The sequence below is a fragment of the Asterias amurensis genome, chromosome 19 (assembly GCF_032118995.1).
Source record: "Asterias amurensis chromosome 19, ASM3211899v1".
Lineage (NCBI taxonomy): Eukaryota > Metazoa > Echinodermata > Asteroidea > Forcipulatida > Asteriidae > Asterias > Asterias amurensis.
In genome coordinates this window covers 9444630-9462167 of record NC_092666.1, presented here as the reverse complement: position 1 = coordinate 9462167, position 17538 = coordinate 9444630, and the positions used below count along the sequence as shown (strand labels likewise).

Genomic DNA, 17538 nt, shown 5'->3' with positions numbered 1-17538 from the left:
TCAAAATTGACGTCAGAGAAAGTACGTCTTGTTTTGATGAAAGTAAAAGTACAATAATAGAACTCGTTTGTCAAGCAGTTTTTAAGTGCACAAGTAGGATAACAAAACACTAGGCTTTAAGTGTGTCACATTCACAACCACACGTAGATCAAATGGAATTTATATCGGCCAAATAAATGCCACATTAAAAGCGTCCTTGTTTTGACGGAAGTGGAGTTGTTGAGAAGTTAAAATAGATCAGACAATTCTGTTTTGACGGGGGAAAAAAGGGGACAAATAGGCTGATGTGATAAGGTATGCGTTAATAGGCTGATGTGATAAGGTATGCGTTTATATATCGTCAGTGTCGATGATTCTTGTTGTGACATACGGGATGTGGTCGAGGGATTGACCGCTTTATAAATATAACTGAACAATAGTTAATGGCCTGACGCTTCGACTCTAGCAGAGTCTTTCACAAAGGCTAAAAACAATAACATAGGTTTTCATCTAGTGTTACCATGGAAACAGAACTCCATGATGCTCATTGTATGTTTTTATGAAGTCATTACAAGCAATCAGATAAAGTCAGGGGAACAGAGAGTATGTTTTGACGGATATGAAAGTGTTCAGGAACTGCAAGGATTGGATTTTGAAAAAACAGACGTAGGTTTTGCCCTTTAGGCTGTTGCTATGGTAACGACCCACAGGTCACATTCCCTTCAGGCATCAGTAATGGGTTGAGATATTTGTAACTGTTTTGTAAACAGCAGTTGACACAATTCTTGAAACCTTTTTACACTATTAGTGGTGCAGATACATGTAAGGGCAGTATTTGGGAGAATTGTGCCTTTGATGTTACAAGTATCAAGTTTGACAAAAAGTCAGAGTATGTAATGAGACAAATATTTGGCTACATACGTGTACATTATAGGGCCATCACAGATTTGATTTTTGTCATCGCTGAGGCCTATACATTGTAAAATGTCAAGATTTCCATTGAGCGACTGACTATAAACCGGTCTTTATGACGCACCACTCTAAATAACTGTGATGGCCCTACAGCAAAAATTCTTTCTCATACTGTAACATACAATGTACTGTGTGTCAAATTACCTGGGCCTAATTTCATAGAGTTGCTTTTAAAGCAAGAAAGCAAGAAATATTGCTTAACAAATTGCTGCAGAAATGAGCAGGATACCATACCAGTCACAAGCTGTACCATGTGACACGGTAGTTTGGCTGGTAACCTTATTCTGGTAAGCATAATTTTGTTGTGCTTAGCTTCTTTTTGTTCTTCTTGTTTCTTTCTTTTTTGTGCTTAAGCAGCTCCATAAAAACTGGATCAGTTCAAAGGCACAATCCTATGACCAACCCACTGTATCACAAAGGTGGGTGGTAAACAATTAATTGCCTACGCCTGTCAGCTGAACTGACCGAAATTAAGTAATGTAGAAGACTGGTAATAAGAACTATAGAGTTACACATTTGATCTACTGACAGTTGGGGGCAGAGACAATTAGGAACTATGATACACTCTTGTTACTGGATTTAGTTCTTTGTTTTGACAAACTACATGTACGGGCCCAAATTTCATAAAGCTGTTTATAGTGTAGAAAATACTGTTTAGTGGTATGACACTGCTCTGGAGTTGCCAAGGTCGTGGGTTTGAATCCCACCCGAGAAATAAGCCTGTGATTTTTGCTCCCAGAGTTCGGGAATTTACAGAGTGTACAGTGCTAACACACGTTGGTGTTTACGGGTAAAACCAAAATGTATATAGAAAATACTGACTTAAACAATTTATTTGCAAGTTAAAAAATAAGTGGCAACAATGTAAATTTGATGTAATGTTGGCTGGTAACCTATTTTCGCTAAGCCTTACCTTGTGTTAGTCTTGTAGGGTCTACCACTGTATCTCCGTCCACAGTGCATGGACCTAGAGGTATCAACGTAACTGTGTTGTTTCTGTTCTCGATCCAGCATTGTTCCGGCTCGACGTTCTTCCCCTGGATCACAATGTCTTGGGGCGTCTTGGCGTCTAACGTCCCGATACATGTCTTACCTGATAAGGATTGGACAAAATGATGGTTGATTAATTTAAGAAAAATAACCTTTTTTATATTTATTGACAGTTGGTAATAGACTGTGCAAGTCTAGCGCATTACAGATCGAGGAAACATGCAAACGAAGAACATATTTTGATTCTGAATTCATAAATACCTCAGACAGTTTCGCTATTCCTATTGGTGGAGAGCGCGTCACATGGGGGTTGTTTTCGGATACGTTTAGATGCATACTACTACGCGCACGAATGCATATTTAATTTCCCCAGTGTGGGATAATAAAGTTCTTATCTTATCTTATCTTATATCCAAAAACTATCTCAGTCATAAAAATGCAACACACGTACAGAGCTCAAGGAATTCGGAAAAGTTTTACAGAGTTTCATACTATATTACGCCTTTAATCCAAAAAGGCATTTATGAATGGGAATTAAACAGTAGTGACTTGTTCTAAAACTGCCGTTTAAAATCTTGCAGGGTTGATGCCGTGCGATAAAGGCACTCACCTTCGGCTCGGGCCTTCATCGCACGGCCACGACCCTGCCGGTTTTAAACGGCAGTTTAAGAACTCGTCGCTACCCTTTTATTCCCTTATTCAAATCTAATGTCCCAATACAAGTCTTTCCTAATAAGGGGGTTTTTTGTTTGAGGGGTTGGACAATTTGAAAGTTGAGTTATTTGAGAAAAACACCTTTTTGTGTTACGTAGTTGTTTGGCAAGAGACTGAGTGTCATGGTCGTGTGGTTTAGAGCATCAAATGTAAGTTCTGGTAGTTTAGTCATGGAAGGGTGGGTTCGGGTCCAGGAAGTGACACTTGTGTCCTTGAGTAAGATGCTTTACTATAGTTGCTTCTCTTCACCCAGGGGTATAAGTGGGTACCTGCGAGGGTAGAGGTTGATATTGTGTTTGGAAAAGCTTTTGGAGGGCCACGGCAGCCCATGGCTGTATGCTACCAAGGGAGCTGAGAAAGACAAGGAAGCTGAGAAAGACAAGGGAGCTGAGAAAGACAAGGAAGCTGAGGAATGTAGTGAGTAAATGCACTAAACAAATTAATAAGTGAAATTACTAACCTTCCTGTAAAGGCAATAACGTTATCGCCGTGCTGATTCGACTGCCGCCCAAACTCACCAAGTGAGGGCGCTCTGACTGTACTTTCAGCGCTTTACCCGTTTCTGTCAGTTCTAAAGAACCATCCTGTGCAATGAGAAAGAAAACAATTTGATTAATTGAAACCATGGCAATTTTGATCCTCAAATTGTTACTTCTGACTTCACATAATATTAGAGGGAGAAGGTGACACAAATCAAGTAATTTCATTTCAGTATACATGTAGCCTACAGGCTTGGAAATAGTAGGAACATTTGGTTGTGAAGCTCTCAAAGTCAAAGGAACACGTTGCCTTGGATCGGTCGAGTTGGTCTTTGAAAAGCGTTTGTAACCGTTTGTTATAAAATGCATATGATTAGAAAGATATTGTAAAAGTATCACTCGAAATTGCATGGTTTTCATTTTTCCTCATCGACTAACACGGTCGGCTATTTATGGGAGTCAAATTTTTGACTCGAATGGCCGACCGTGTTAATTCGCACAGTAAAGGGAAAACCACGCAATATCGAGGCAAATTTGTGTGGATCATTGTATTCTACTTTTAAATCATCTTTCTAACCATATGCATTTTATAACAAATGGTTACAAACGCTTTTCAAAGACCAACTCGACCGATCCAAGGCAACGTGTTCCTCTTATCACTGTATTGGTCAAGATGTGGAAGGAAAACCTCCATGGAAAACCCACGCAGTCAGGTAGGGACTGAAAACCCAATCCACAGATTTTTCCAAGGGCGAGGAGAAGGAAAAAAACAGAACAAATTGGGTATTTGACTTGAGTAATAATCCTTGTCAAACTTACCTGGATGATTTTCTGAGTCCGTTTGATACTGTCTTCCCATCCACTGTTCATTCTGAGGTCGTTCAACTCTTCGCTCGTTAGGACATGATCCGTAACGATCAGCTCACTGCTCTCCATATTCTACGCAAAAGAAACGAGAGAGGACATTTCAAATTTGATTAAAAAAAATTCTTGCAAAAAAATTCGGAAAATAATTTTTGTTTTACAACACAATACAATACAGAACAATACAATAAAACTTTATTGTCCCTGCATGGGAAATTCCTTTGGTTTTTTTTTGCTCAAATAAAAACACATCAATAAAAAATACCAATGCTAATAACGGGTTAAACAATATTATTGTTTACAAGGGGTTACAATGTTTAATGTTACCTGCAGCCGATTTCACGAAACGCAAGGATTAATCCTAACTCGAGTTAGGACGAGTAACCCGTCCTAACTTAGGATGGGTTCAAATGCATCCTATTGTCTTAGGATACGGAATTTAACTTGTGTTAAGTCCTAAGATTAATCCTTTAAGTTGGGAAGAGTTTGGTGAAATCGATGGCAGATCCCATGTTAAGCAAAATCAGTTTACGGTTGCAGTCCTCAGTCCAACAACATTCAGTAACTCAACACCCAAACTGTTGGACTCTGGTTATGGTGGTATGCCTGATCCCTTAAAGCACAATCAGTTTACTAGTGCAGTCCTAAGTCCAACACCATACAGTAACTCAACCATCAAACTGTTGGACTCTGATTATGGTGGTATGCCTGATCCCAAAGCACAATCAGTTTACTAGTGCAGTCATCAGTCCAACACCACACAGCAACTCAACCACCAAACTGTTGGACTCTGATTATGGCGGTATGCCTGATCCAACAGTTTACTAGTGCAGTCCTCAGTCCAACAGAATAAAACAAAACTTGCAGTTGGTTTTTGAAGGCTTCAGGGCAGTTAGGGTCTAACCAGGGGAAAGGAGTCAACATCAGCAGCTGAAACATATGCTCAACTTGATTGACTGACTCATAACCAGCTGAAGACTTGTGCAAGTCTAGGCATGCTAAAGTTTATTATGACAGTCCCACACCTTGTTACTTTAGGCAGAGCATCAACAATATACCATCCTTTTTTATTACAACTTCATAAAGTTAAGGGCCTTGTTATTTGATGACACCAGACACAAAAGGCAAAGTTTACTGTCAATGTTATTGTAAGATGATACCGGTGTCGACATGGGGGTGGTATACATGTTTGACTTATGTACCAGACTGGGTATAAAACTATGAAGCTAGAAGGTACAAACAAGCATAGAATCAATGTCAAGGATGGCCTATTGTACCATGGAGGTCTAATTGTTCATCCATGGTTGTACTAACAGCCAAGTATAAAATACATACAAGTTGTAGTGACCAGGTTCTGCACTTACTGTTCTACTGTAAATAGGCCTAAATTACACAAAAATGTGGGGGAAAAATCCAACAAGTTTATTGGAAAAAATTGCAAACACAAGGCAATCAAACATAAAGGAAGGAAGTACATGTATGATTGAAATGTATACAAGACTTGCACATTTCGTGAAGTATAACTTGTGATCTAATCACTCTGAGTCAATGACCAACACTTTGGACACTTTAGAGGATTTACCATTATTTGTATACTCCTAAACACTTTTTACATTTCACAGGGCACCCACAGCAAAAGCACAGGGCACCACGGCACAAGCACAGGGCACCACAGCAAAAGCACAGGGCACCACAGCAAAAGCACTAACCCTCATCCTAACAGGGCACCATGGCAAAAGCACAGGGCACCACAGCAAAAGCACAGGGCACCACAGCAAAAGCACAGGGCACCACAGCAAAAGCACAGGGCACCACAGCAAAAGCACAGCGCACCACAGCAAAAGCACAGGGCACCACAGCAAAAGCACCAACCCTAATCCTAACAGGGCACCATGGCAAAAGCACAGGGCACCACAGCAAAAGCACAGGGCACCACAGCAAAAGCACAGGGCACCACAGCAAAAGCACAGGGCACCACAGCAAAAGCACAGAGCTCCACACAGCAAAAGCACATGGCACCTTGGCAAAAGCACAGGGCACCACAGCAAAAGTACAGGGCACCAACGAAAAGCACAGAGCACCACAGCAAAGCACAGCGCACCACAGCAAAAGCACAGGGCACCACAGCAAAAGCACAGGGCACCACAGCAAAAGCACAGGGCACCATGGCAAAAGCACAGGGCACCACATTAAAAGCACTGGGCACCACAGCAAAAGCACAGGGCATTACGGCAAAAGCACATGGCACCAACGAAAAGCACAGAGCACCACAGAAAAAGCACAGAGCACCACAGCAAAAGCACAGGGCACCTTGGCAAAAGCACAGGGCATCATGGCAAAAGCACAGGGCACTACATCATTTGCACAAAGGTCCCGTGGGTGTGGTGGGTTAACAATTCAAGGCCTTATACATGTATGTGATATCATTCACTTCTACTATTACACAGTTCAATGTATTTGTTATACTCGTGTAACAACACCTTGACATACATGTACGGGCCAAACAGACTATGACAAAGTCAGTGACAGTGCATTACACTGACACACGTGTGAAAACACTCAGCAATGACTCGCTTCAATTCTTCCACAGCTTTTAAGTGAAAATTGTCTGAGTAAAATCGTTACGACTCAATGTACAGTGTAAACACCCATCACCCATATTCATACACATGTTAAACAAAAAATGTTACGTCCTTTCACTGTAGTTACAGCCATTAAAGGCAGTGGACACTATTGGTAATTACTTAAAATAATTATCAGCATAAAACCTTACTTGGTGACGAGTAATGGGGAGAGGTTGACAGTATAAAACTGTGTGAGAAACGGCTCCCTCGTAGTTTTCGAGATAGAAGTAATTTTTCACGAATTTGATTTCAAGACCTCAAGTTTAGAACTTGAGGTCTCGAAATCAACCATCTAAACGCACACAACTTCGTGTGACAAAGGTGTTTTTTCTTTCATTATTTCATCTCGCAACTTCGACAACCAATTGAGCTCAAACTTTCACAGGTTTGTTATTTCATGCATATGTTGAGATACAGCAAGTGAGAAGACTGGTCTATGACAATTACCAATAGTGTCCACTGGCTTTAAAAAGGTTACTTCCAGGGGTGGATTTCACAAAGGTACATGTAGTCCTAACTTAGGACTAGTCCTAGGCAATGCTAAGAGATAGGACCAGTCCTAAGTTAGGATGAGTTACTGGTCCTAACTTAGGACCAGTCCCATCTCTTAGCATTGCCTAGGACTAGTTCTAAGTTAGGACTAGCTTTGTGAAATCCACCCCAGGCCTGATACTTCACGGAGGCAATGAAGGAGATTGCCTCCATGACCCCTGGTTATTGCCTCGGTGCCCTTGAAATGCTCACAGTAAAGGTGCCCTTTTCTGAGGAGAAAATACCTTGGTGCCCTTGCCCTTTTAAAAACGAAGCGTTACAGGCCTGTACTTTTGTTACATTATTTGGGGGAATTTACATACAGGCAAAGACCAGTATCCTCACTCGTTGTATCCCAACCGCAACAGATGCATGAGAAAACGAATCTGTGAAAATTTGAGCTCAATTGGTCGTTGAAGTTGCAAGAAAATATTGAAAGAAAAAACACCCTTGTTGCATAGAATTGTGGGCTGTGAGATGCTTCGCCTGAAGCCATTCTCAGACTCAACTGTTTGGGTGAAAAATTACCTCTCTTTAGTCTCTCTCTATAACAACATTACTTCAAAGGGGGTAACTTACAAAAAGGGGCTGCTTCTAATCATGTTTTATTATTCATCACCTCTTCAATGCTCTTTCCCAAGCAAGTTTTTTATGGCCAATAATTTTTGAGTAGGTAATGACCAAAGTTAGCTCCAAAGTTATACCCTCCCTTTATTAGGCCAAGTAAACAAAGAAACATGTTTAGCATCCCCGCCCGCTTCCTTTTTAGAGGCCGCCTCCTTTTTTATTTTATTTTTTTTATATACTTTTTCAATGCACGTTTTTTTTCCTTTGTTTTTTTTCCTTTTTTTTTTATTTATGAAAAAGGTTATTTTAAACGATCTCAGCTAAAACAATCTGAATGTCTTGTCTGAATGTCTTGACCAAAATGTTTCATTTATGTATTGTGTGTTTGAGCAGTAGAAAAAACAATGGATATTTGACATTTAAAAAAAAAATGGCGGCCATCTTGAAATAAAAAATAAAAAGCCCCTCCTCCTTCCTTTTTTTTGAGAAACCCGGACGCTAACCATGTTTCTTTTTTAACTTGGGCTTATAAGTTGCCTTTGAAGATTAAATGGGGCATAAACTTCTGAGTTAAAATAATAAAACCCCTCAGCCAACAACAATATACAAAAACAAAATCCCACTGCTACATTGACTCAAACAATTTGCTATTTTTGTGAATTCCTTTCTAAACCGCAGAAAGGAAAGAGTTGGTGTTTCCTTTCGGTTTCAATAGGAAGAGGCAGTCAATCAAGAGAAATAATTAGACTTGAGTTTCATGATTTGGAACTGAAAGTGCAAAATCAGAGACATCGATAGTTTGCCTTTTGGTTAATAAGGGCAGACTGTATTTTCAGTATAAACATTGTCTGCAGTGAAATTTGCAAAACAATTTCGGACAGAGTAATAATTAGACTGGAGTTTCGTGATTGGGAACTGAAAGTAAGAAATCGGAGACATTGATAGTCTGCCTTTTGGTTAAGGGCAGACTGTTTTTATTTTTTTCAGTATAAACACTGTCTGTGGTGAAATTTTCAAAACATTATACCTGAAAGAATAACAATTAGGCGTAATGGTTACACTACAGAGGCTGAGTTTACAGCTTGAGAACTGATGGCTTGGTAGACTCCAGTTTGGTTTTGTAACCAGTTTTATAGGGCCTACAACTTACAAAACGCTTCCAATTTACGTTATTTTATCAATTTAAATCAGTTGTTTTATTTTACTGGCCCAACAGTTAACTCACTGGCCAATGGCCTGTGATCCAGTGTTAATTTGGAGCCCTACCACTCACCCTTCCTCCTCTTCTAGAACTTTATCCATCTTATATAGGATTTGAGGCATTGCATGGTGAGGTATCAATATATATTTGGTTTGCGGTAACACCATGTGTGTATCTACTTGCCAGGTAGAGTTTGTTTCTTTATTCTACTAAGGCGGAGTAGACTTATCGGATGTTCTGGAGACTTCTCAGTTATGAAAAGACCTATCCTGCTTTTTAACTACTACCTGGGCAGAAGGTATTAAAAATTGGCTGGGACTACTACTTTTATAGGATCGTAATTAACTGCACTATCGCGGAGTCAGTTCTTGGCTTGGTCTCAACGTTTCGACTAGCTTGCTCTTGTCATCGTCAAGAGACTCATCCACAATCAAGCAAGATGTGCCCTTATTTTTTCAGCGGCTAGCCAGCAGGACCAGTCATTTCACTGGTCCACTAACTTTTTCACTGGTCAGTATCTTAGGATTTCTTTTTTAAAATGTAATATTTGTAGTAGTATGGCACTATTTGATTTAAAGCAATGTGAACAATCAGAAAATTATCTGGCGTTTGTGCTGGCGGACCGCTGTTAAAAGGGAACGCTACCAAGTAACTATTTTAATTACTCACCATGACTTCAAGAATGATCATAACACCAGATTCCCCATCAGGGGATAGTGCATTGATCGCATGGACCGTAACTTCACAGCTCTTACTTAACATCATTGCTCTCGGAAACTCAAAACCCTGACAAAATCTTTTCCAAATCGATAACTATTTCCTTTCTCCTGTCTAGACGAGTTTCTCAGAGCCCATTGGCTTCAAAGTCTGGTAGGGTTTAATCCACAGTCTAGAGTTGATCAAGAATCCGAATAAATACGTAGCATCCCTAACAAACTCTTTCCAAATCTAAAATAATTTGTTTCTCTTTTCTAGACAAGCATCTTAAAGTCCGTTTGCTTCCTAGTCTGGTAGCGATTCCACAGTCTTGAGTTGATCAAATAACCAAATAAATATGTAGCGTCTCTCGGCGCTTCACAACTAAACTTTGAAAGTCTGATAACCTTAAGGGTTGGTCTTGTTTTTGTTCTTCTTTTATCGGCTGGTCTGAGTTTGATTCCAGACTCCCGACACACAGGAAACCAATGAAGATTGAGAGGCCGGTACCAGAGCAGACTTGTCTGATGATTGGAAACGGATTAATCCGTCTTGCAGTTTAATCATCACACAATGTCCATGACATTGGGATAATCTTGTCATCAGCACTGTAATCCTGAAGTCGATGGCTCAAATCCCGCTCCGGTCAATTTGTCTTTGATCAAACCTAAATTGTTTCAAATCTATTCAGTCAGTTTCTCTTGTGGTTTATTACTTGATGCTGTAATACATGTATCTCGTACAACTTTACAAAGCCATCGTAAAGTTGACAACATCTCTGAGAATTCATTTCACCAAATGTTCCTTGCTCTGTGGTCAACTTTGTGATCAACTTTGTGGTCCAGTGGTTAGACTGCAGGACTTTTACAACATCTCTGAGCATTCATTTCACCAAATGTTCCTTGCTCTGTGGTCAACTTTGTAATCAACTTTGTGGTCCAGTGGATAGACTGTAGGACTTGTAATTACAAGGTTGTGGGTTCGAATTCTACTAAACCAACCGCTGATCTCACAATGACTAGAATAAGAATTATCGTCTAAATTACTGAATCACAGCTGCTTGATTTGTGTAATTTACAATCACATACATTAAACCAATATTTGTATGATAGAGAATAGCTGTTGCCATCTTGGTGTTTACATGTATGTCCCGTTGTGGGAGTTTGTCGACCTTGAGGGACAAGATCAACAAACATATAAACAAACAAACTGTAAAAGTAGAAAGCCACAGGTGAAGAAGGAAGACAGAATTTGAAAGAATCTTCCCCAAGAAGGTTGTTGATAAGTCCAGGTCACTGTGCAGGAGCTTGATTGGATCAAACTACAGCTTCCTCCAGTAAACTGACGTGAACCCAAGAATGCTAACCCGTGATAAAAAATATCAAACTGGAACTTTTTGCTGGTTGCTATATCCTGAAGCGCTGAACACTCTCCTTTCTGACAGATTTTCTTGACAATATTTTTTCGCGATAGATTTAGGTTCCTCCTGTGTGTTTTTCGATAATCTCTGGCACTGGTTTCAGCAGATTTTTAAGACTCTCTCTTAAACTGCAATAAATGATGACGGCAAAACTGTTAAATCCATCCAAGGTTCAAGTACTGAAGACAAATAGAGTCCAAACACTAACCACATGATTTCAAAAGTCAAAACGTTGACTTGTCGATTTTTCAGTCAGTAAACCCGTCACACTGACTGATCCACCCAATCACGACATTAACGATTACAAACAACCCTGTCAACTTGGTAAATGATCGACTACGCTGCCACGAGTTCTCCTTGTAAAGAACAACTTTGCAAACTATCTTTAAAAATACCGAGCAAGTACGGTACTCCTCTAGAAAACTCGCTGACCTGTTTCATACAACAAAAATAACATATTGACGACCTGTTATCGCTGGTGAACTTCTTTTTCCATACGCACTTCGTGTCAAGTCTAAAGAGCATCAGGCTACTCCGAAGATAATCAAACCCCGACACACTCTTAGCCTTTCCTGTCTACAAGAAAAACACGTCAGGACGTCAGAAATACAAGCCATCGTTTCAGACAGGCACGAGGAGGAAGGTGGAATCTCGTGGGGTGAAACCTCAAGACTGAGAACTCAAGTCACATGAAGAAAACTTAATACGTCTTGACGTTAAATGACGAGAAGTATCATCTTTTTTTAATATATTAAGGAGGCAGATTTGAATAAGAACGATTATCGCGCATAAACACACGTGTTTTTATAAATTAATAAGCCTTCACCTTGACTTTAATGGGATATCCATTTAAACAAGAACATGATAAGTTTACAGCAAACAAGACTTTTGGTTGTGATGACGCAGGATGACTCACTTTATTAATTGAATTAGCGGTAGGATGGGTTCAAGAGTGAACCACGAGGGGGAGGGGGGAAACCAAGAGGGGGAGGGGGGAAACCAAGAGGGGGAGGGGGGAACTTGTTTTGATCTTATCTCAAGTTTCGGTGGAAGTGGGACAAGGACAAATATTTTTCTGGACGGAAACTTTGCTTTTGTCTATCAGCCAGGAGGTTCTTTTGTGGCCATGACCTAGATAGTTACGAGAGTGCTCTCCATCTATCAATAATTACAATTTGATGTTACAATAAGAGAACGCTCATAAAAATAAAATGAACTTTCTTATACTCCATTTAAAGAAATGACAGAGTAAGAGGAGTTCACATAGCGTTACAAGTTCCTCTCCCTTTTTAAGTCTTTGAAATATTGAGAAGAGGGGAGGGCCATTTTAATTTTGCAAAGGGGACTAACATTGGAAAATTAAAATGTCTATGGGAAACTTCTTAAGGGGCACCAAGCCAAGGCCAAGGGCAGGACAACGAGGACATGGCATCTGTTGCCTCCATGAAAGTCCAGACCTGTGGGTGCGTTCATTTAGCTTCCCTGGGTCGACCCTGGACTGCCCCCGGTGCGTTCGAACAGCTTTGACATCTTTCCAGGGGCTCATCCGGGTCAGCCCCTGGTGCCCTGCTTGTGGAATGGGTCAATTGGGGGCTGGCCCCAGGTGCATGACATCACTACATGAGCGGTGAGTGGTCGTTCGCTTAGCTCTTGTCAGGTGCTCACCCGAGCGAGCACCGCGGGGTAGACCCAGGGAAGCTAATCGAATGCACCCATTATAGTTTGATATGGAACTGACTTGGGACAGTAGTTTGTCAAAAGTACTTTCTACTGTAGACTACATTAAAAAACGCACAACAAATTGAATCAAGTCTCTTCTGTGGGTTATGAATGAGCAGTCACCATTCAACAAATTTGATTTTCAATTACAGAGACGTATAAATACCAGACAGGAATGACATTTTCTTTAGTCACTGTGAACAGGCTGCTCAGACTCATGGATTACACACTGGTACTCTGATGAGCTCTGTGAGCATCTAGAGGTTTAGAAAGAAGCCCTTTTCACACTGTATGAAATCCCCATGGAATACAGCCCAGGGAAGGCCCCAGTTTTTTTTTACCCCACGGTCTACCCGTGGCACACTTTCACACTGTGTTCCGATTAGATGTTTCAAGAATACCCCATTGGTTTTACCTCTTACCCCTACCCCAGAGCAGGGGTGGCTATTCCCTCCGCAAGTATGTCCGGGGCAGACCAGGGGGTGGGGGGGGGGTGGGAAGTAAAGCGGTCATAGTGTGACAAGTGTTTAAAAAGGCCGGCCGTTATTCTCTGGGGGCAACCCAGGGAATAGAGTAGTGTGAAAAGGGCTAAACTGGTTAGACATCTCCCTAGACACTGCGTCATGGAAATACTAGCAATCATAACTTATGAAGATTGGTGTTCTCCGGCGGTCTTTTCACACTTTGATCGCTTGACCCCCGGTCTGCCCAGGCAATTGGGCATACCCCGGGGAATAGCCAGTCCTGCTCCTAAGTAGGGGTACATGTAAGCGGTAAAACCCGGGTCTGGGGTAATCTTCAAACATGCAATGGGGACTAGGCCTGGGCGAATTATTCGAATATCCGGTTAATGGCGAATAGGTTTTCCTATCCGTAACCGCGAATGCCTTTTTTGTCTTGAATGAACCGAGTGACACTGTCTAAAACTAATATCAATCCGCCCATAAGATCTCATTCACAAACGAACAGCGCCCTCTAGCGGCAAAAATAAATATTTTTAATATTTTTTTTTAATAGCGCCCTCTAGCGGCAAAAAAAACTATTCGAATATCCGGTTAATTTCGGATAGTTGGCCAGCAGTATCCGAATAACAAAATTTCACTATTCGCCCAGCACTAATGGGGACAGTGTGGAAGTGGGCCAGGGTAGGACTTTAACGGTGGGTTACAAAAGTCCTGGGGCATCCCCAGGGCTGTATTCCACGGGGATAAGAGATACAGTGTGAAAAGGGGCTTATGAGAGTGAGATCAGATTGAATTACAAGACTCAGTCCTTAACCCAATAGCCTGTGTAAGTCTCTCTATGATAAGGTCACCATAGAGCTTCCGGGCACCTCTGAGCCATCAGCTATGGAAGATAAGCGTTGGTGCAATTTTGTGGGTTTTATTTCTCAGCCTTTGTGAAATTAATAAAACCCCAATGTTGGTGGAGTTTTTACATTTAACAATGTAACAAATAAAAATAAAATAAAATCTGGATAGTAACCTGGGTGAAATTTAGAAAAACATTGCATACAGGGTATTGTATACAGGGTATTGTACATGTACAAGTACATACATGTCATGTACAAGTTCTTTGAAAAGACAACTTTCTGGTCGTGGCCCAGCAGATAAGAGCACCAAACTCAAACTCTGGTGTTTCTGTTCAGCAGAGTGTGGATACGAATCCGGGTCCAGACACTTAAGCAACACACTTAAAACCATTACCGCTTCGTCCTTCGGATGGGACAAACCGGCATAGGTCCTGTGTGATGTGTACCGCACGTAAAATAACCCAGTGCACTTATCAATAAGCGCCAAGAGGTTCGCCCCGGTGATCCTGGTATGATTGGTTGCATAATGCGCCACAGCACCTTGTAAACCATTACTTGTGCTTTGCAAAGGAATTGGTATCATACTTCAAAACGTAGCTCCACAATACCTTGCAGGAAAGAACTGAATGTTGAAGCAACAATTCAACATCTAGTTTATTTCTAGCCGAATGAAACCTTCAGTTTCACCATCCATGGTTTCACCTTCTGTTTTTACAAAGTTCGAGTCAGTTACTTCCCATGTGAATCATAACTCCAGGCCCCTCCCTAGACACTTCTCCGTGGAGACATCGAGACACAACACACCCTGCATCTGTTGCTCTGGGAGTAAGGAGATTTATAAAGGGGGTCCATGGATGGAGAGGGTCTATCACCAGGTGTTAGCTGAATAATACTTAGTCATCTCTAACATTGTACATGTAGTTGGTGATTAAATTGGAACTACTGTGATGGATATGGGGCCTTATCATACAAAGTACTATTATTTAAGAAACGATTATTACAAAATTAAATTACTAGCTCTCTTCAAAATGACTTGACTTAACCATAAAAAAAAACACAATACCAAATTGATGATCTCTAATTTAACAAAATTATCCGAAATCACGCTCGAGAATTCCAGAGGAATTCCAGAGAAGTCAAAGAGATGAATATCTTGCTGGGTCCTCCTTGTACAGTCAGAATGATGACCAACTCTCACTGTCTCAGGATTCACAAGAATTATACAGATGAAATAAAGTAAGAAAGTATGCATGTCGTGGCCGAGTGGACAAAAGCTTTGAACTCAACCTCTGGTGTTTCTGTTCAGCAGAGTGTTGGTTCTAGTCCTGGTCGTGACACTTGTGTCCTTGCTGAGCAAGACACTTAACCATTATTGCTCCGTCCTTCGGATGGGACATAAAGCCATAAAGAAACCCAGTCACCCCAGTGTTACTGGCTTGTGCCACAGCACCTTGAAGAAATTGGTCTCATACTTCACAAACGTTACGAGTCTGACATAGGACGTCTTGGAGCAGACCTAGTTTCTGACCTGCCTTTAAACTCTGTGACCCTGACTCGAATTCGGAATAGGTATCTTCAGGCCTTCTTACCAAAATTATTTCATAAAGCATGTACTGTACTTGGCTAGTAGAACTTGGTTCCCAGCCAGAACTCCATACAGTCTACACTATTGCTACTGGTGCCCCATTACGAACACATTACATTTTGTACATTTGAACAACGCATGACTCCATAAAATATGCCACAACTGCACCAAAGCAAACTGGTTTTCTTAAATCAAACTGTGACATTACAAACGCAGTTACATTGGAAAAATACTTTCAAGACTTCATGAAGAACACCACTACAGCACAAAGTAAACTCCTTGTGACTGTCTTTAAAATCACACTGTGACATTAGTTATTTACCAACGCACATTAGGAAAAAAATACATGACTCCATAAAGTACACGTACGTCACAAAGTAGTGCATGAAACAAACTCATTGTGTTTTCTTATCAAACTGTGCCATGCGCAGCCGAGATTAATGGACACCAATAAAATTTCTGACAAATGTTTCCTATACTCAAGATACCGATGTGACTTGAATGTGACTTCCTGATCATCGGTAATGTAATTCACTGACATGCTGCTGGATAATGTTATTAGACTTAAAGAATGTCGCATGATGTAAATCCCATAGTGCAATGCACTTGACAATCAGCGGTAAGTTATTTCCCTACAATATCAAAGATGTGACATGCTCAATGCAAAATATAAAAACAAAAATCATATAAAACAAATTGCCCTGGGACAATAACAATAATAAACTACAGCATTTATAAGGCGCACTTTACTGAAAAAGAGGAACATTCAAATGCGCCGGTCAAGTTTTGTCAAGATGTTGGAAAGCAAGCAAGAACAAGTGTGTTTTGAGTTTCTGCTGGAAGAGAGTGATGTTGTGTATTTGTCAATTACCGTTAAGCAGCACTATGAAATTGTTTCATGTCACTGCTTAAAGACACTGGACACTATTGGTAATTGTCAAAGACCAGTGAAATTTCTCACTTGGTGTATCTCAACATATGTACAAAATAACAAACCTGTGAAAAAATTTGAACTCAATTGGTCGTCGAAGTTGCGAGATAATAATGGATGAAAAAACACCCTTGTCACATGAAGTTGTGTGCTTTCAGATGCTTGATTTCGGGACCTCAAAATATCCGAGGTCTCAAAATCAAATTTGTGGAAAATTCATTCTTTCTCGAAAACTTCTTTACATGCACTTCAGAGGAAGCCGTTTCTCACAATGTTTTATACTATCAACAGCTACCCATTACTCGTTACCAAGTAAGTTTTTTTGCTAACAATTATTTTGAGTAATTACCAATAGTGTCCACTGACTTTAACACAAATTCATGTGCTTTAAAAACGGAGCATCATCCAATAATTCAGAGTTAAGCAGAGCCCTCAAATCAAGCCAAGATCTGAACCCTTCTGGGCCCAATTTCATAAAGCTGTTTTAAACCAGAAATACTGCTCGATAAATTTCTTTGCTAAGCGACTAAGTCACAACAATGTTTTAAAGCTTCATATAATGGGCTGGTAACCTTTTTCTGTTGAGCAATACTTATCTGTGCTTAGCAAGTTTTTTTGTGCTTACATGTTTTATGCATTTGGGCCCTGCTCTTGAATCTAACTTCAGGCCATTTTCATTTCAAACTTAAATTGGAATCAAAACATTCCACAACTTGTGATGCCTCTCAGGCAACAATAAAAGTAATCTGTTCCAAATAATAAGTTCCTAACATTAATAATAGATGCTGTTCGGTTTCAAATATTTCACTTATTCAAAACTTGCCAACGGGTCAACCAGCGTTGGTGGAGTTACTAGCATCTTGCGTACAGGTTTTAAAAATATTCTGTGTTATGTGAAGACAGGACACATACAAGAATTTCAAAGTTGTCACTATGGGTCTAGTGGATCATATC

At 40.4% G+C, this 17538-nt stretch overlaps 1 protein-coding gene across 3 annotated transcripts in view; it reads right to left on the bottom strand.

The window, feature by feature from the left end:
• Positions 1-17538, bottom strand: part of LOC139951272 (pleckstrin homology-like domain family B member 1) — an 87754-nt gene that overhangs the window by 30061 nt on the left and 40155 nt on the right. For all 3 annotated transcript variants that reach the window (XM_071950073.1, XM_071950074.1, XM_071950075.1), the window contains exons 3-5: positions 3954-4073; positions 3116-3239; positions 1865-2044 (exon numbers count right to left, since the gene is read on the bottom strand). In XM_071950073.1, coding sequence (XP_071806174.1) covers positions 1865-2044; positions 3116-3239; positions 3954-4070 — 421 coding nt within the window. In that variant the 5' untranslated portion in view covers positions 4071-4073. The remainder of the gene's footprint in view (positions 1-1864; positions 2045-3115; positions 3240-3953; positions 4074-17538) is intronic.